Genomic DNA, 13,564 nt, shown 5'->3' with positions numbered 1-13,564 from the left:
TACGTACACGGTTTCTTTTCGTGTTTTATATTTCAAAGTTCGAGATCATTGCAAGTAACCAGGATCACACAAATTGAACCTATTGCATGCTCAATTAAATTATAGTGTAAATATTTCATCCTCATCATTATTAACTTTACTTGATACTCATTAGTTTTTCATTTCAAATATTAATGGATTTTCTTAATATGTGACATAAATACACTTTAAAATACATCATAGAATTTTAACAATCAAATATTTGATTCATTTAATTAAATGAACAAGATTCATTGTTACTTTGTAAAAGGTAAAAATAATATATTGATGATTTGATATTGTAAAGATTCAATTTCATTTCTTGGGTAAGATTCATTACTTAATATATTTGATTTGACATTGCTTTTTCATTTCAAAATCCAACCCAAATTCTCCCTCTAGTATCCTATTAATACTCTGGTTGAATCAAGACATTTTCATTGTCTTATTCTACCCAAAGGTGTTGGAAATGAGAAAATTCATCTTAAACCCATTCTTACTTTCTCTCTTCTTTTGCTTCTCATTATCATATACTACTAAAGCAACTCCAAATGATACTCTAATCACCGAGCTTCCTGGTTTTAATGGCACTTTCCCTTCTAAACACTACTCTGGGTAAATCAAAACTGTTTTAATTACTTGTGCGTTTTTCTACTGATCTTTTTATTTTCATTATATTTTGATTGGTTTCTAATTTGTTTATTGAATTTGTTGGTTTTTGTTAAATGGGTATTGAAGATACATAACCATTGATGAGAAGAATCTATTCTACTATTTTGTTGTTTCGGAAAGAAAACCGTCCGAAGATCCTGTTGTTCTTTGGCTCAATGGTGGCCCTGGATGTTCAAGTTTTGATGGTTTTGTTTATGAACATGGTATATACAATCTCAAGCCTTTTTGAGTTCTTTCGAGCCCACCAATTCACACCGACACGACATCCTAGGTACCCGGCCTTGCACACTCGCTGTAGGCACTCGCCTAAGCTATCTGGGACTAAGTGTCTTGTCACTCAATCATGCCAATTGTAAGTAGGATCTCTTGCACACTTATTGATCCACCACCCTTAGGATCTGAGTGTTGACCTAGCTCTGATATCATATAAGACCGGCCGTCTAACCCATGGTAGCCGGCCAATATTGTCCTTGATTAGTTGTAAATACATAGGCAGGGATTTTGTTTTTGGCTTCAGCTCAAACAAACCCATTTCATTATATAATTTGATTAGTTTATGATTATCTTAATTAACATCTATTATTCTACTTTTTTAGGTCCATTTAATTTTGAAGCATCAAAGACTAACAAAGATCTTCCCAAACTACATCTCAATCCATCTAGTTGGTCCAAGGTTAACTAACACTACTATAACTCTTTGACTTAATGATTTATTAGTTTTGCTTAAACTTTTGACTAATTCTCCAAATTTTAGGTTTCCAACATCATCTATTTAGATTCTCCTGCTGGTGTTGGGTTCTCATATTCCAAAAACCCTAAAGACTATAGAACTGGAGACAAACAAACAGCTATTGATACTCACACATTTCTCCTGAAGGTACTTTTTTCACTTCTTAAGACCAACTAAATTCCATACTAAATAGTATTACTTGTTATGGTTAATCTTATAATTTGTTTTGTGTGTACAAAGTGGTTTGAGCAATACCCGGAGTTCCAATCTAACCCTTTATACCTGTCCGGAGAGTCTTTTGCGGGGATATATATACCAACTCTTGCTTCTGAAGTCGTAAAAGGTGCTAACTTCGTAATGCATTTTATGAGCTACTCGTATGCTTAAATATTAATCTATTAACAAACTTCGGTTGATATTTCTGCAGGAATAGACCACCATATAAAGCCGGTTCTTAACTTCAAGGTGTGTGCTCTTAAAGAACGTTCGTTTAAAAATGTCGGACGAAAATTCACATTAATATTTGGTACAGGGGTACATGATAGGCAATGGGGTCACTGATCCTGTATTTGATGGCAATGCTCTTGTTCCCTTTACCCATGGGATGGGCCTGATCTCTGATGAACTGTTTGAGGTACAAAAGAGCAATTCAGAACAACTCTTATTGAATATATAACGAGTTAAATACGAAGTAGCTGACATGTCATATTGTTTTCGTATTTAAGAATGTTACAGCTGCTTGCAACGGAAATTTTGCGAAGAACAAGACCCCCTCGTGCTCTAAGTTGTTATGGGAAGTTGATACAGTAGGTTTATGCATCAGAAATTCCTTTTGTGTTTCTCGTTTCGATTCGCCTTATTAATATTTTCTTGATATTTATTTTGGTTTACATTCAGGTAGTTTCTTCTTTAAACGTATATGACATTCTTGAGCCGTGTCACCATAACCCTGAAACAGAAGAGACGGTAACGAAGAATACAAAGTTACCATCCAGCTTCAAGAATTTAGGTAAAACGGACAAACCCCATCCGGTAAGGAAGAGAATGTTCGGTCGTGCTTGGCCTTATAATGCTCCGGTAACAGATGGAATCGTTCCGACATGGCCTCAAATCTCATCACATGAGTTTAGTGTCCCATGCATTGTAAGTTATTTGAATGAATACCCATTTCTATACTTTCATATTACAATGCACTTAACCTAACCAAATAGTGCATTATGTGGTTCATTTGAATTTTGTAGGATGATTCAGTTGCTAGTATATGGTTGAACAGAAAGGATGTGAAGAATTCGATTCACGTGTCACAGGTTAACGGACAGGATACTTGCATAATATCATAAATCACTTTAACTTTTCTTCTTGGATGATCGAAGTTGTTTTTTTCGTTTCTTGTAATTGTACTTTACATTCTGAAACACTAGGAAATTACGTGGGGCCTTTGTACGTCGAAAATTAGTTACAATCACGATTTGGGAAGCATGATGCCGTATCACAAAAACCTTACTGCTCGGGGATATCGTGCACTTATATTTAGGTATCATACTCCTCTATCTTGAACTTAATTATTGACATTTTTGTTCATGAGCTAATGACTTTCGTGTTGTTCTCGGTATGAAAGCTAAGCTTAAACTCAATGTATTTCTTAAGAACTAAACTAAATCGAGTGTTCTATATTTATTTTCATTTTTATTATACTTTTAAATTGCAGTGGCGATCATGATATGTGTGTGCCGTTTACGGGGAGTCAAGCATGGACTAGATCACTTGGATACAAGGTTTTGGATAAATGGAGGGCTTGGTTTTACAATGAACAAGTTGCTGGGTAAGTTAGGACATTTTCTCTTTTGTCATTCTTTTCGGTTCAAACAGTTATTCATTCGAAACAAACATTTTGAATGTTTCAGGTTCATTCAAGGCTATGACAAAAACCTTACCTTCCTCACCATCAAGGTATGTTATTTGGCATTTATCATTTTTACAAAGAATCACTGTAGTGAATGTCGAAATAGAATACCTTGGCATATGTTCATTTTTACTAAAGCCACTATTTTTCTTGAAAAATCCGTAAAAAAATTTAAGAACATTAAAGAGAAATATAGATTCTTCCTGAAGAAGGTACGCGACCAGAATTATCATACAGAGGTTTCTTTTGCTTAGAGTTTTACTCAGAGTCTCACCTAGAACTTGATGTGGCATCCCCAAGATATATCATTAAATAAATCCGTGCTCTTAATATTTTATATTTGTGAGGTAATGATGATCTCTTTTCCCTCATGGTTGCGCAGGGAGCTGGTCATACCGTCCCTGAATACAAGCCAAAGGAGTCATTGGCGTTTTATAGTCGATGGTTGGAAGGAAAAGCTATATGATTCACAAAAAAACATATAAATGATGGATCGTAAACTTATAAGCATTTATAGAGAAAGAGAAAATAGAAGAGATGATGTTGATTTGTTAAACTAAATTCCATTGTAGTTCAACTCTTGACAAATTGAAAATGAAACTCTTCTTTCACTTGTTTCATCTTATATTGCATAAAGAAGCTTGAATGAATTTTCCTTTGCAAGACATTCACAACAATTGACCTACCTTTATCTATTCAACAAAACTATCATCAACGTTTAACTAAGTGATTATCACCCAGTCACATTTTTAAAATAAACAGACAAATGAGGTCTATCAAGTGAATGCTCACAATAATTTCATCAGCATGCTGTATGGATGTGGGAAGATCTGGTTTGTTGTTGTTGTTAGTGGTTTCCTTGTTAATGTACAATTTGATTCACTGAATTACTGGCTAAAAACATCTTCCACTCATTTAAATGTACATTAGATATCTTTCCCGTGGTTAATATATTTGATATTGAGAAGTTTCTCTTCCGATTCAAGTTCTTGAAGCTTTCTATTTTATGCCCAAAAATTTACTTGGTTAAAATTTGCTCCCTAATCTTCATCCCCTAATGGCTTCCTCTCTCCCAACGCTGCCATATTCTACACTATTTTTTATTGTAAAAATAAATAGAATACAAACATATGATTTCTTTTCGTGTTTTATATTTCAAAGTTGGAGATGATTGCAAGTAACCTGGCTCACACAAATATTAATAGATTTTCTTAATATGTGACGTAAAGACGCCTTATAATACACAATAAAATATTAAGTGAATCAAATATTTGATATGGTAAAGATTCAATTTTTGCATTGTCAAAGGTAAAAATAATAAGAATGATTTTTCATCCAAAATTAATATATTAATGATTTGATATGGTAAAGATTCAATTTCAATTCTTGGGCAAGATTCCTTATCTAATCTAATGGATTTTGACATTCCTTTTTCATTTCAAAATTCTCCCTCTAGTTTAATAGTCAAGTTGAATCAAAACATTTTCAATGTCTTATTCTACCCAAAGGTGTTGGAAATGAGAAAAATCATCTTAAACCCATTCTTACTTTTTCTCTTCTTTTGCTTCTCATTATCATATACTACTAAAGCAACTCCAAATGATACTCTAATCACAGAGCTTCCTGGTTTTAATGGCACTTTTCCTTCTAAACATTACTCTGGGTAAATCAAAACTCTTATATACTTATTCATTTCTCTACTGATCTTTTCATTTTCATTATATTTTGATTGGTTTCTAATTTGTTTATTGAATTTGTTGTTTTTTGTTAAATGGGTCACTACAAAACAAACACGTTTTTGTTATGGCCTGAAATCGTAGCTAAAGCAAACAATTCCGTAGCAAATGATCAATAACTACAGACCACTGCCCGTGACAGATAGTCCCGTAGCAAATAGTATTAGCTACGAACTTTTTGACTATTTTCTATGGAACTAATACCATAATAAAAAGGCACATTTTAGCTACGGCAAAGTCCGTAACTAAAGATCTTACTTTTTTGAAAAAAAAAAAATACCATTTAATGAAATTATAATTATATACACAAAAAAATTTATCGGGTTTATTAAATAAATAATTAATAGTTACAGTAATAGGTATGAACAATCAATTGTATTCATTCCTTAAAAGAGCTAAACATTCAATATTAAAAATGAATATCTTCTATCAATTAAAAGAAGTATACACGTTGATCCCTAAGTATGGGTGAGCATTGGACTAAAAATCCCCTACGAACACTTGTAATCTTTATCGCCAAATCTCATCTTATGCGTGAATGTGCCAGTGGTTTAATATAACACTAAGCATTCTCCTCAATTTTGCTGTTCCTGCAGAGAAGTTCTTAGTTAATATCTTTTTCTAAAGTATAATAATCTTTCAGATTCTTTTTAAGTTTAGAAAAATGAGGATCCCATGGATTGAAATGAACTATTAAGACAAGCTAGTTATGACATCCCGATGCTGGAGAGGCCTGTACCGTTTAAGAGGTTCCAGCCACACTAAATGAGATCATAGATCAAATGAATTAAGAAACCGAATTTGAAAAATGAAATTTCTGAGTTCAGAAGATTTTACCTGTAGATATAGTTTACCATGATACCAACACTTCGACGAATGCCATATCCTGATCGATCCGGCTTCCAGTTTAGTCTCTCGATCATTTTACACATGTTGAAACAAAACTTTGTTACATTTCGATTTTAAAATCGACGAAGGATTAGAATATAAATTCAAACACCAAAAATGGTAAAATGTAGAGAAAAATCACGAGGATGGCAGTTCTAACATATGGAAAATTCTTTTAGGCACATACAACTCCATTTTTTGCAAGTGGAAGTTTGCAACTGCATCGTCTAGAGATTTCCCTCTCTTTTTCTGAATAAGGTACCTGAAAGCCTCAAATTAACCATAAGCAATTTGCTCATTGTTCCATCTAAGGAGTTAAAATATCAGGTGTGCATGAAATTCTCATTGAAGTTGTGGACTGCTGAAGCAGCATGTGTCTGTCAAACGAAAACAGTTGAAGGAAGCCAAAACTTAATGGAGTTGGCACACACCATTGAACTTTATTGATAGTTCAAAGTTGAGAATCGAATAACTGAGTATTATAATCAGACATTGAACTTCAAGATGGTATATGAAATTTGAACAAATCGAAAGCACATACCATTTGATCAATTGGCAATAAATTATGTTTTATGACAAAGAAAGACAGCTTTCAACATTCTCCCGTGAGTCGATAACACTCCCTTTTAGCCTCTTCTTCATCTTCTGAATAATCTTATTTGCCTCATCAACTTCAAATATCTTCACTAACCCACTAACTAGAGCTTCTATGCTCTCAATAATGATGGAAGAGAAGCACTCTTTGTACTGCTGGCATGTACCACAAACATGTGCACTATATAATCATTAAAATAAACCGACAAATAGTTAATTGAGAGGTGATTTAGTAAGAACGTAGAGCGAGACCATCAGGTCCCTATCAACAACGGTTTCTGTGCAACTTCCATACCATTTCAGCTTTAATTACATAGAGAAGTCGAGTTATTTCGGAAAGTTCTACACAAATTAATCAACATATAGAGATAGTTACAGATTATTTATCACCTATGGAAGTTGAATGGAAGGAGGATAATACGTTACGACTGACTCTAACCTAAGCTGAGTTACTTGAAATCTTGGCCGCTTACAACTTTTATTTACAAACGCGGCATCAGGATTCAGGCATCCTGAAAGAGAAATCGACGTTTCCTGACAAATTTTGTTACATCTAAAGAGTAAGGATGGAAAGCAGTGAAATTAATATAGTGTACCCGTTATGCCCAATTTTCTTTTCTTGGAAAGAAGTTGGTTGAACATGTCTCGCGAATGAGCTAATGGTAAAAATAAAGAATGACAGAATAATGACACACTTTCAGTCATGAAAATAGTGAAAATGTAAATAGAAAATCACAAATGGATTAGTCTCCCTACCCAGGTGCGGAACCAGTAGTTGGTCACTTTTGTTTAAATGTAGGCAAAGACGCTAAACAAGATTGAGCTAGTTTAAAAACAACCCATAAAACTTATAAAGCAAATTGAGTACTGTTCTTTGAAACTCTCATTAAGAGTTTGACAAGATTATGAATTGTTTGTGGCCAACAATTGCAGGTTACATAAGACTTGTCTTTGGTTCACAATTAAGAGTTAAATTCACAAGAATTCCAACAACTTCTGAACCCACAAAATGAGAAGTAAAAGGGCATAGTAGAGATGAAATGAAAGAAACCCCACCATTATCGATCACATTTTTTTAATAGAATATTGAATTGAAACTACCTGATGAAGTTCTTTAGGATCTTGAACTTTGGACTGTCCTTTAACAAGACATTGCAAAAAAAAGACTGGCCTTTAAGAGATCACACGTTTCAGTTTAAATGGTTTTTATATCGTCATAGTCATCAGACATCACCTATGCTTGATATATCCATCTGACTAAAAGCTGAAAAATCATATTTCCATAATCTTCTAAAGCTTTTGCAACAAATCAAAGATCGATTTCCAGTGATTGAAAATGATCAATACAACTACATCTGTCTTTGCAACAAAATCAAAGATCTATTATCTTGATTTAGGGTTTCATATTTTGCAAAAAGAAATCAAAAGATACAGAAATACCTGACTTTCCCACCCGAAAATTAGTAAAATACCTTCTTCTTCCACCAGAAAATCAACTCAGAAAAGTTTTACTCAGAGAAAAAGATGGGAAAACCAGCGAAATACCCGACTCTACCTCCTCCTCCTGCTCCAACTCTGTCTCTTCAAAAATCCTTCGCTTCCTGCTGGAAACCCTTCTGGCCGAACTCCCTCTCTCCCGAAGCCCTTTCTGCTCGATTAGAACTGCCGTCTGGTCAAGTTCTATTTCCAAAATAGAAAAAAAATTTGGGGATGATTTGGGAACCCCCAAATCTTAACATATTTTACAAAGAGCAACCCAAAATTCGGGCTCTTTTTACAATAAGCACCCTAAATTTTTGGCGCAATTCCCAAATTTTTGGCGCATTTTCCAAATCGTTGGCGCAATTTTTTTGTGCCAAAGTTAATCAATATCAGCTACCGTTTTTGCTCTATTAACTACGGACGTGTCGTAGCAAATGACCATCAATTGTTACGCCTACCAAACCGTAGTCAAAAGACACTTTCCAATTTCCGTAAACTTGGTGTTTCGCACTCACTTGACACAGACGCATGTGTAACAAGTGCACAAAAATTTTGTAGCTGTTGGTCGGCATTTGCTACGCCCTACAAATATCCATAGCAAATAGTGACTAATAGCTATGATATTATTACTCCGTAGCAAAAGGGTCGTAGCTAAAATCAGTCTGTTTTGTAGTGGGTATTGAAGATACATAACCATTGATGAGAAGAATCTATTCTACTACTTCGTTGTTTCGGAAAGAAAACCGTCTGAAGATCCTGTTGTTCTTTGGCTCAATGGTGGCCCTGGATGTTCAAGTTTTGATGGTTTTGTTTATGAACATGGTACGCACAATCTAAGGGTTATTTAGTAACTGACCCCAGTTATTTAGCAATATTAATACTACACCCCAAAATGAAAATATGTACGGCGTTGACCTCTATTCTCGATTTTTCTGTTAAATATCAGTTAAGTGGTTCGCGTGCCAACCACATTTTTGACTTATGACAAAAATACCCTTCATGAAATATTTAGGTTATTTAGATATTGACCCCAGTTATTTAGCAATTTCAGGACTACGCTCCCAAAATGGAAATGTGTATAGGATTGACTCCCATTCTCGATTTTTCCGTAAAACATTAGTAAAGTGAGTCGCTTGTCAATCACATGCATAGGTCTTTTATATTATAAGTAACAAGTCTAAGACTAACCAAGGACTAGACTTTTTTGTGTCTAACAGTTGTATATATGAAACTTTTTCTAGTTTCTTTAACAACCAGACCTAGTACGTGGACGACCAGATACTAGGTTAACCCTTTTTTATATGTTTTTGATCGATGGTCTATCCAATATATCTAGCCAGATGGGTCCAACCTGTTTCAGTCTTAGGATAACATATTTTCCTTGCTATTTCTACCTTATTAGATCGGGCCCTCGCACTAACTTTTACTTCATGGACCAATCATGAAAACATCTCTGAAAACCTATAGAAATAAGAAGAATACGAAACCGCATTGTTGTTTCGGGGGTGTAGTCCAAATATCAGTAAATAGTTGGTGGCCAATGTCTAAATAACCTAAGTTCATGAAGGGTATTTTTGTCATAAGTCGCACATGTGGTTGGCACGCAGACCACTTAACTGATATTTAACAGAAAAATCGAGAATGGGAGTCAACGACATACATATTTTTATTTTGGAGGTGTAGTCCTAATATCGTTAAATAACTGGGGGTTCATGTCTAAATAATCCTTCTTTTAAGCCCACCAATACACACCGACACGAGTACCTAGGTACATGGCCTTGCATACTTATAGTCTATCGTCTAGGCACTCACCCTAAGCTATGTGGGACTAAGCATCTTGTCACGCAATCATGCCAATTGCAAGTAGGATCTCTTGCACACTTACTGATCCACCACCCTTAGGATGTGAGTGTTGACCTAGCTCTGATATCGTATATGGTCGGCGGTCTAACCCCTGTAGCGTGCCAATATTGTCCTTGATTAGTTGCAACTACATAGGCATGGATTTTGTTTTTGGCTTGAGCTCTAACAAGCCCATTTCATTATATAATTTGATTAGTTTATGATCATCTTAGTTAACATCTACTATTCTACATTTTAGGTCCATTTAATTTTGAAGCATCAAAGACTTGCAAAGATCTTCCTAAACTACATCTCAATCCATATAGTTGGTCCAAGGTTAACTAATACTATAACTCTTGAACTTAATGATTTGTTAGTTTTGCTTAAACTAGTTTTGACTAATTCTCCAAATTTTAGGTTTCCAACATCATCTATTTAGATTCTCCTGCTGGTGTTGGATTCTCATATTCCAAAAACCCTAAAGACTATAGAACTGGAGACAAACAAACAGCCATTGATACTCACACATTTCTCCTCAAGGTACTCTTTTCACTTCTTAAGATCAGCAACTAAATTCCATACTGAATAGTATTACTTGTTATGGTTGATCTTATAATTTGTTATGTGTGCACAAAGTGGTTTGAGCAATACCCGGAGTTCCAATCTAACCCGTTATACCTATCCGGAGAGTCTTTTGCGGGGATATTTATACCAACTCTTGCTTCTGAAGTTGTAAAAGGTGCTATATATGTAATTTCGTAACACATTTTATGAGCTACCCTTATGCTTAATCTATTAACAAACTTCGGTTGATATTTCTTCAGGAATAGACAACCATATAAAGCCGGTTCTTAACTTCAAGGTGCATGTGTGCTCTAAAAGAACGTTCGTTTAAAAATGTCGGACGAAAATTCACATTAATATTTGGTACAGGGGTACATGATAGGCAATGGGGTCACTGATCCTGTATTTGATGGCAATGCTCTTGTTCCCTTTGCCCATGGGATGGGCCTAATCTCTGATGAACTGTTTGAGGTACAAAAGAGCAATTCAGAAGAACTCTTCTTGAATGTATATAACGAGTTAAATACGAAGTTGCTGACATATCAAATTGTTTTCGTATTTAAGAATGTTACAGCTGCTTGCAACGGAAATTTTGTGACCAAGACCCCCTCGTGCTCTAACTTGATATTTGAAGTTAAAGAAGTAAGTTTATGTATCTCAAATTCCTTTTGTGTTTCTTGTTTCGATTGGCTTTATTTATATTTTCTTGGTATATGTTTTGGTTTACATTCAGGTAGTTTCTTCTTTAAACCAATATGACATTCTTGAGCCGTACCATAACCCTGACACAGAAGAGGCGGTGACGAAGAATACTAAGTTACCATCCAGCTTGAAGAATTTAGGTGAAACGGACAAACCCCGTCCCGCAAGGAAAAGGATGTTCGGTCGTGCTTGGCCTTATAATGCTCCGCTAACAGATGGAATCGTTCCGACGAGGCCTCAAAATTCATCAAATGTTTTAAGTGTCCCATGCATTGTAAGTTATTTGAATGAATACCCATCTGTATACTTCCATATTACAATGCACTTAACCTAACCAAATAGTGCATTATGTTGTTCATTTGAATTTTTGTAGGTTGAGTATGTTGATTCTGTATGGTTGAACAGAAAGGATGTAAAGAATTCGATTCACGCTTCACAGGTGAACTTACAGGATACTCGCATAAAATCATATCCTGCAGTTGTTTTTTTCTTGTGTTCTTGGATGAAACAACTTCGAAGTTGTTTTTTTCTTTTCTTGTAATCGTACTTTACATTCTGAACACACTAGGAAATTACGTGGGAACTTTGCACGTCGAATCTTATTTACAGTCGCGATTTGGGAAGCATGATACCGTATCACAAAAATCTTACTGCTAGGGGATATCGCGCACTTATATTTAGGTATCATACTCCTCTATTTAATGACATTTTTGTTCTTGAGGTAATGAGTTTCGTGTTGTTTTCGGTGAAAGCTAAGCGCAAACTCAATATATTGCTTAAGAACTAAACTAAATCGAGTGTTTTGTATTTATGTTTATTGTACTCTTAAATTGCAGTGGCGATCACGATATGGTTGTGCCGTTTACAGGGAGTCAAGCATGGACTAGATCACTTGGATACAAGGTTTTGGATAAATGGAGGGCTTGGTTTTACAATAAACAAGTTGCTGGGTAAGTTAGGACATTTTCTCTTTTATCATTCTTTTCGGTTCAAATAGTTATTCATTCGACAAAAACATTTTGTATGTTTCAGGTTCATTCAAGGCTATGACAAAAACCTTACCTTTCTCACCATCAAGGTATAATAATTGAATCCAGTTCCTCATTCTCTAGTTATCGTGCATTTATCATTCTAACAAAGAATCATTGTAGTGAATGTCGAAATAGAATACCTTGGCATGTCGAAATATATTATGCTTTACTAAACATGATCACCTACTCACCCATCTGTTCATTATCTACATTTGAAGGGTTGAAACCATAACACTAAAGCCATTATTCTTCTTGAAAAATCCATAATATATTTGAAGAACATTAAAGAGAAATATAGATTCTTATCAAAGAAGGCACACAATTAGAATTATCCGACAAAGGTTTCTTTTGCTTAGAGTTTTAATCAGAGTCTCACCTAGAACTTGATGTGACATCCCCAAGATATTGCTTAGAGTTTTACTCAGAGTCTCACGTAGAACTTGATGTGGCATCCCAAGATATTTACTTCAACCAACTACGTATTAAAATAGGTGAGTAAGAGCTAGTAGTTCTACTATTTTCCATTTATTAAATACATGCTCTTAATATTTTACATTTGTCCCTCATGGGTACACAGGGAGCTGGTCATTCCGTCCCTGAACACAAGCCAAAGGAGTCGTTGGCGTTTTATAGTCGTTGGTTGGAAGGAAAAGCTATATGATTCACAAAAAACATACATATTTTGTATTGTGAACACATAAGCATTTATAGAGAAAGAGAAAATAGAAGAGATGATGTTGATTTGTTAAACTAAATTCCATTATAGTTCATCTCTTGACAAATTGATAATGAAACTCTTCTTTCACTTGTTTCATCTTATATTGCACAAAGAAGCTTGAATGAATTTTCCTTTGAAAGGCATTCACAACAATTGACCTAACATTTCCGTTATCTATTTCACAAAGTTATCATCAACATTTAACTAATAAGTGATTATCACCCAGTCACATTTTAAAAATAAATATAAATATAAATATAAAATTAAAATACAATAAAGTTACCAAGACACTAATAGTAGCCAGGCTAACCACTCCAATCGAAAATACTAAAATGACTTTTTTCTTTCTTTTTATCATAAAGGGAAAAAAGTATCGCATAATAAAACATTAATAGTAACGAATAAGTAAGATATATATAGAATAATAATAGCCGAAGAAAGAAACCAATCACTTTATTTTCGAGTCTTCTGACCTGATTGTGAGGGTTTCTAAATATATAATTTTTATTTAGAAAGCCAATGAAAAATCATTTCTAAATATATAATTTTTATAGAAATACGACATATCAAACAGAAGTTATATCGTTTTAAAGTTAAAAAAAAAAAATTAGTTACAAAAAATGACAAAAAAGGGTATTTTTATTTGTATACTTTTTGACATTGTTAGAGTACAAGTTAAAAAAT

General features: G+C 34.3%; 2 protein-coding genes and 1 long non-coding RNA gene across 3 annotated transcripts; 2 read left to right on the top strand and 1 right to left on the bottom strand.

Annotated features, from left to right (window-relative positions):
- The first annotated feature begins 308 nt into the window (after window positions 1-308).
- Window positions 309-3,934, top strand: LOC147559868 (serine carboxypeptidase-like 20). Its single transcript, XM_086661829.1, has 14 exons — window positions 309-633; window positions 757-893; window positions 1,287-1,363; window positions 1,445-1,567; window positions 1,661-1,763; window positions 1,848-1,885; window positions 1,953-2,054; window positions 2,146-2,226; window positions 2,318-2,563; window positions 2,662-2,727; window positions 2,842-2,954; window positions 3,129-3,242; window positions 3,325-3,370; window positions 3,706-3,934. The coding sequence occupies exons 1-14, from the start codon at window positions 488-490 to the stop codon at window positions 3,787-3,789; spliced, it is 1,476 nt and encodes a 491-aa protein (XP_086517955.1). The 5' UTR covers window positions 309-487; the 3' UTR covers window positions 3,790-3,934.
- Window positions 3,935-4,819: 885 nt separating this feature from the next.
- LOC147559866 (serine carboxypeptidase-like 20) lies at window positions 4,820-13,003 on the top strand. Its single transcript, XM_086661831.1, has 14 exons — window positions 4,820-4,986; window positions 8,709-8,845; window positions 10,125-10,201; window positions 10,283-10,405; window positions 10,502-10,604; window positions 10,690-10,727; window positions 10,799-10,900; window positions 10,994-11,071; window positions 11,163-11,405; window positions 11,505-11,570; window positions 11,700-11,812; window positions 11,968-12,081; window positions 12,164-12,209; window positions 12,740-13,003. Exons 1-14 carry the CDS (start codon window positions 4,841-4,843, stop codon window positions 12,821-12,823), a joined length of 1,470 nt encoding a protein of 489 aa, XP_086517957.1. The 5' UTR covers window positions 4,820-4,840; the 3' UTR covers window positions 12,824-13,003.
- Window positions 5,360-8,238, bottom strand: LOC147559867 (uncharacterized). Its single transcript, XR_015234678.1, has 3 exons — window positions 6,489-8,238; window positions 5,897-6,324; window positions 5,360-5,649 (listed from the first exon to the last, which is right to left on the bottom strand). It is a non-coding gene; the product is annotated as an uncharacterized LOC147559867 (long non-coding RNA).
- Window positions 13,004-13,564: the final 561 nt, after the last annotated feature.

Source organism: Eschscholzia californica, unplaced genomic scaffold, assembly GCF_041429995.1.
Source record: "Eschscholzia californica isolate CP2 unplaced genomic scaffold, dmEscCali1.0.p SCAF_2, whole genome shotgun sequence".
NCBI lineage: Eukaryota > Viridiplantae > Streptophyta > Magnoliopsida > Ranunculales > Papaveraceae > Eschscholzia > Eschscholzia californica.
The sequence above is the reverse complement of the archived record's forward strand: the minus strand, read 5'-3'. Positions and strand labels throughout refer to the sequence as shown.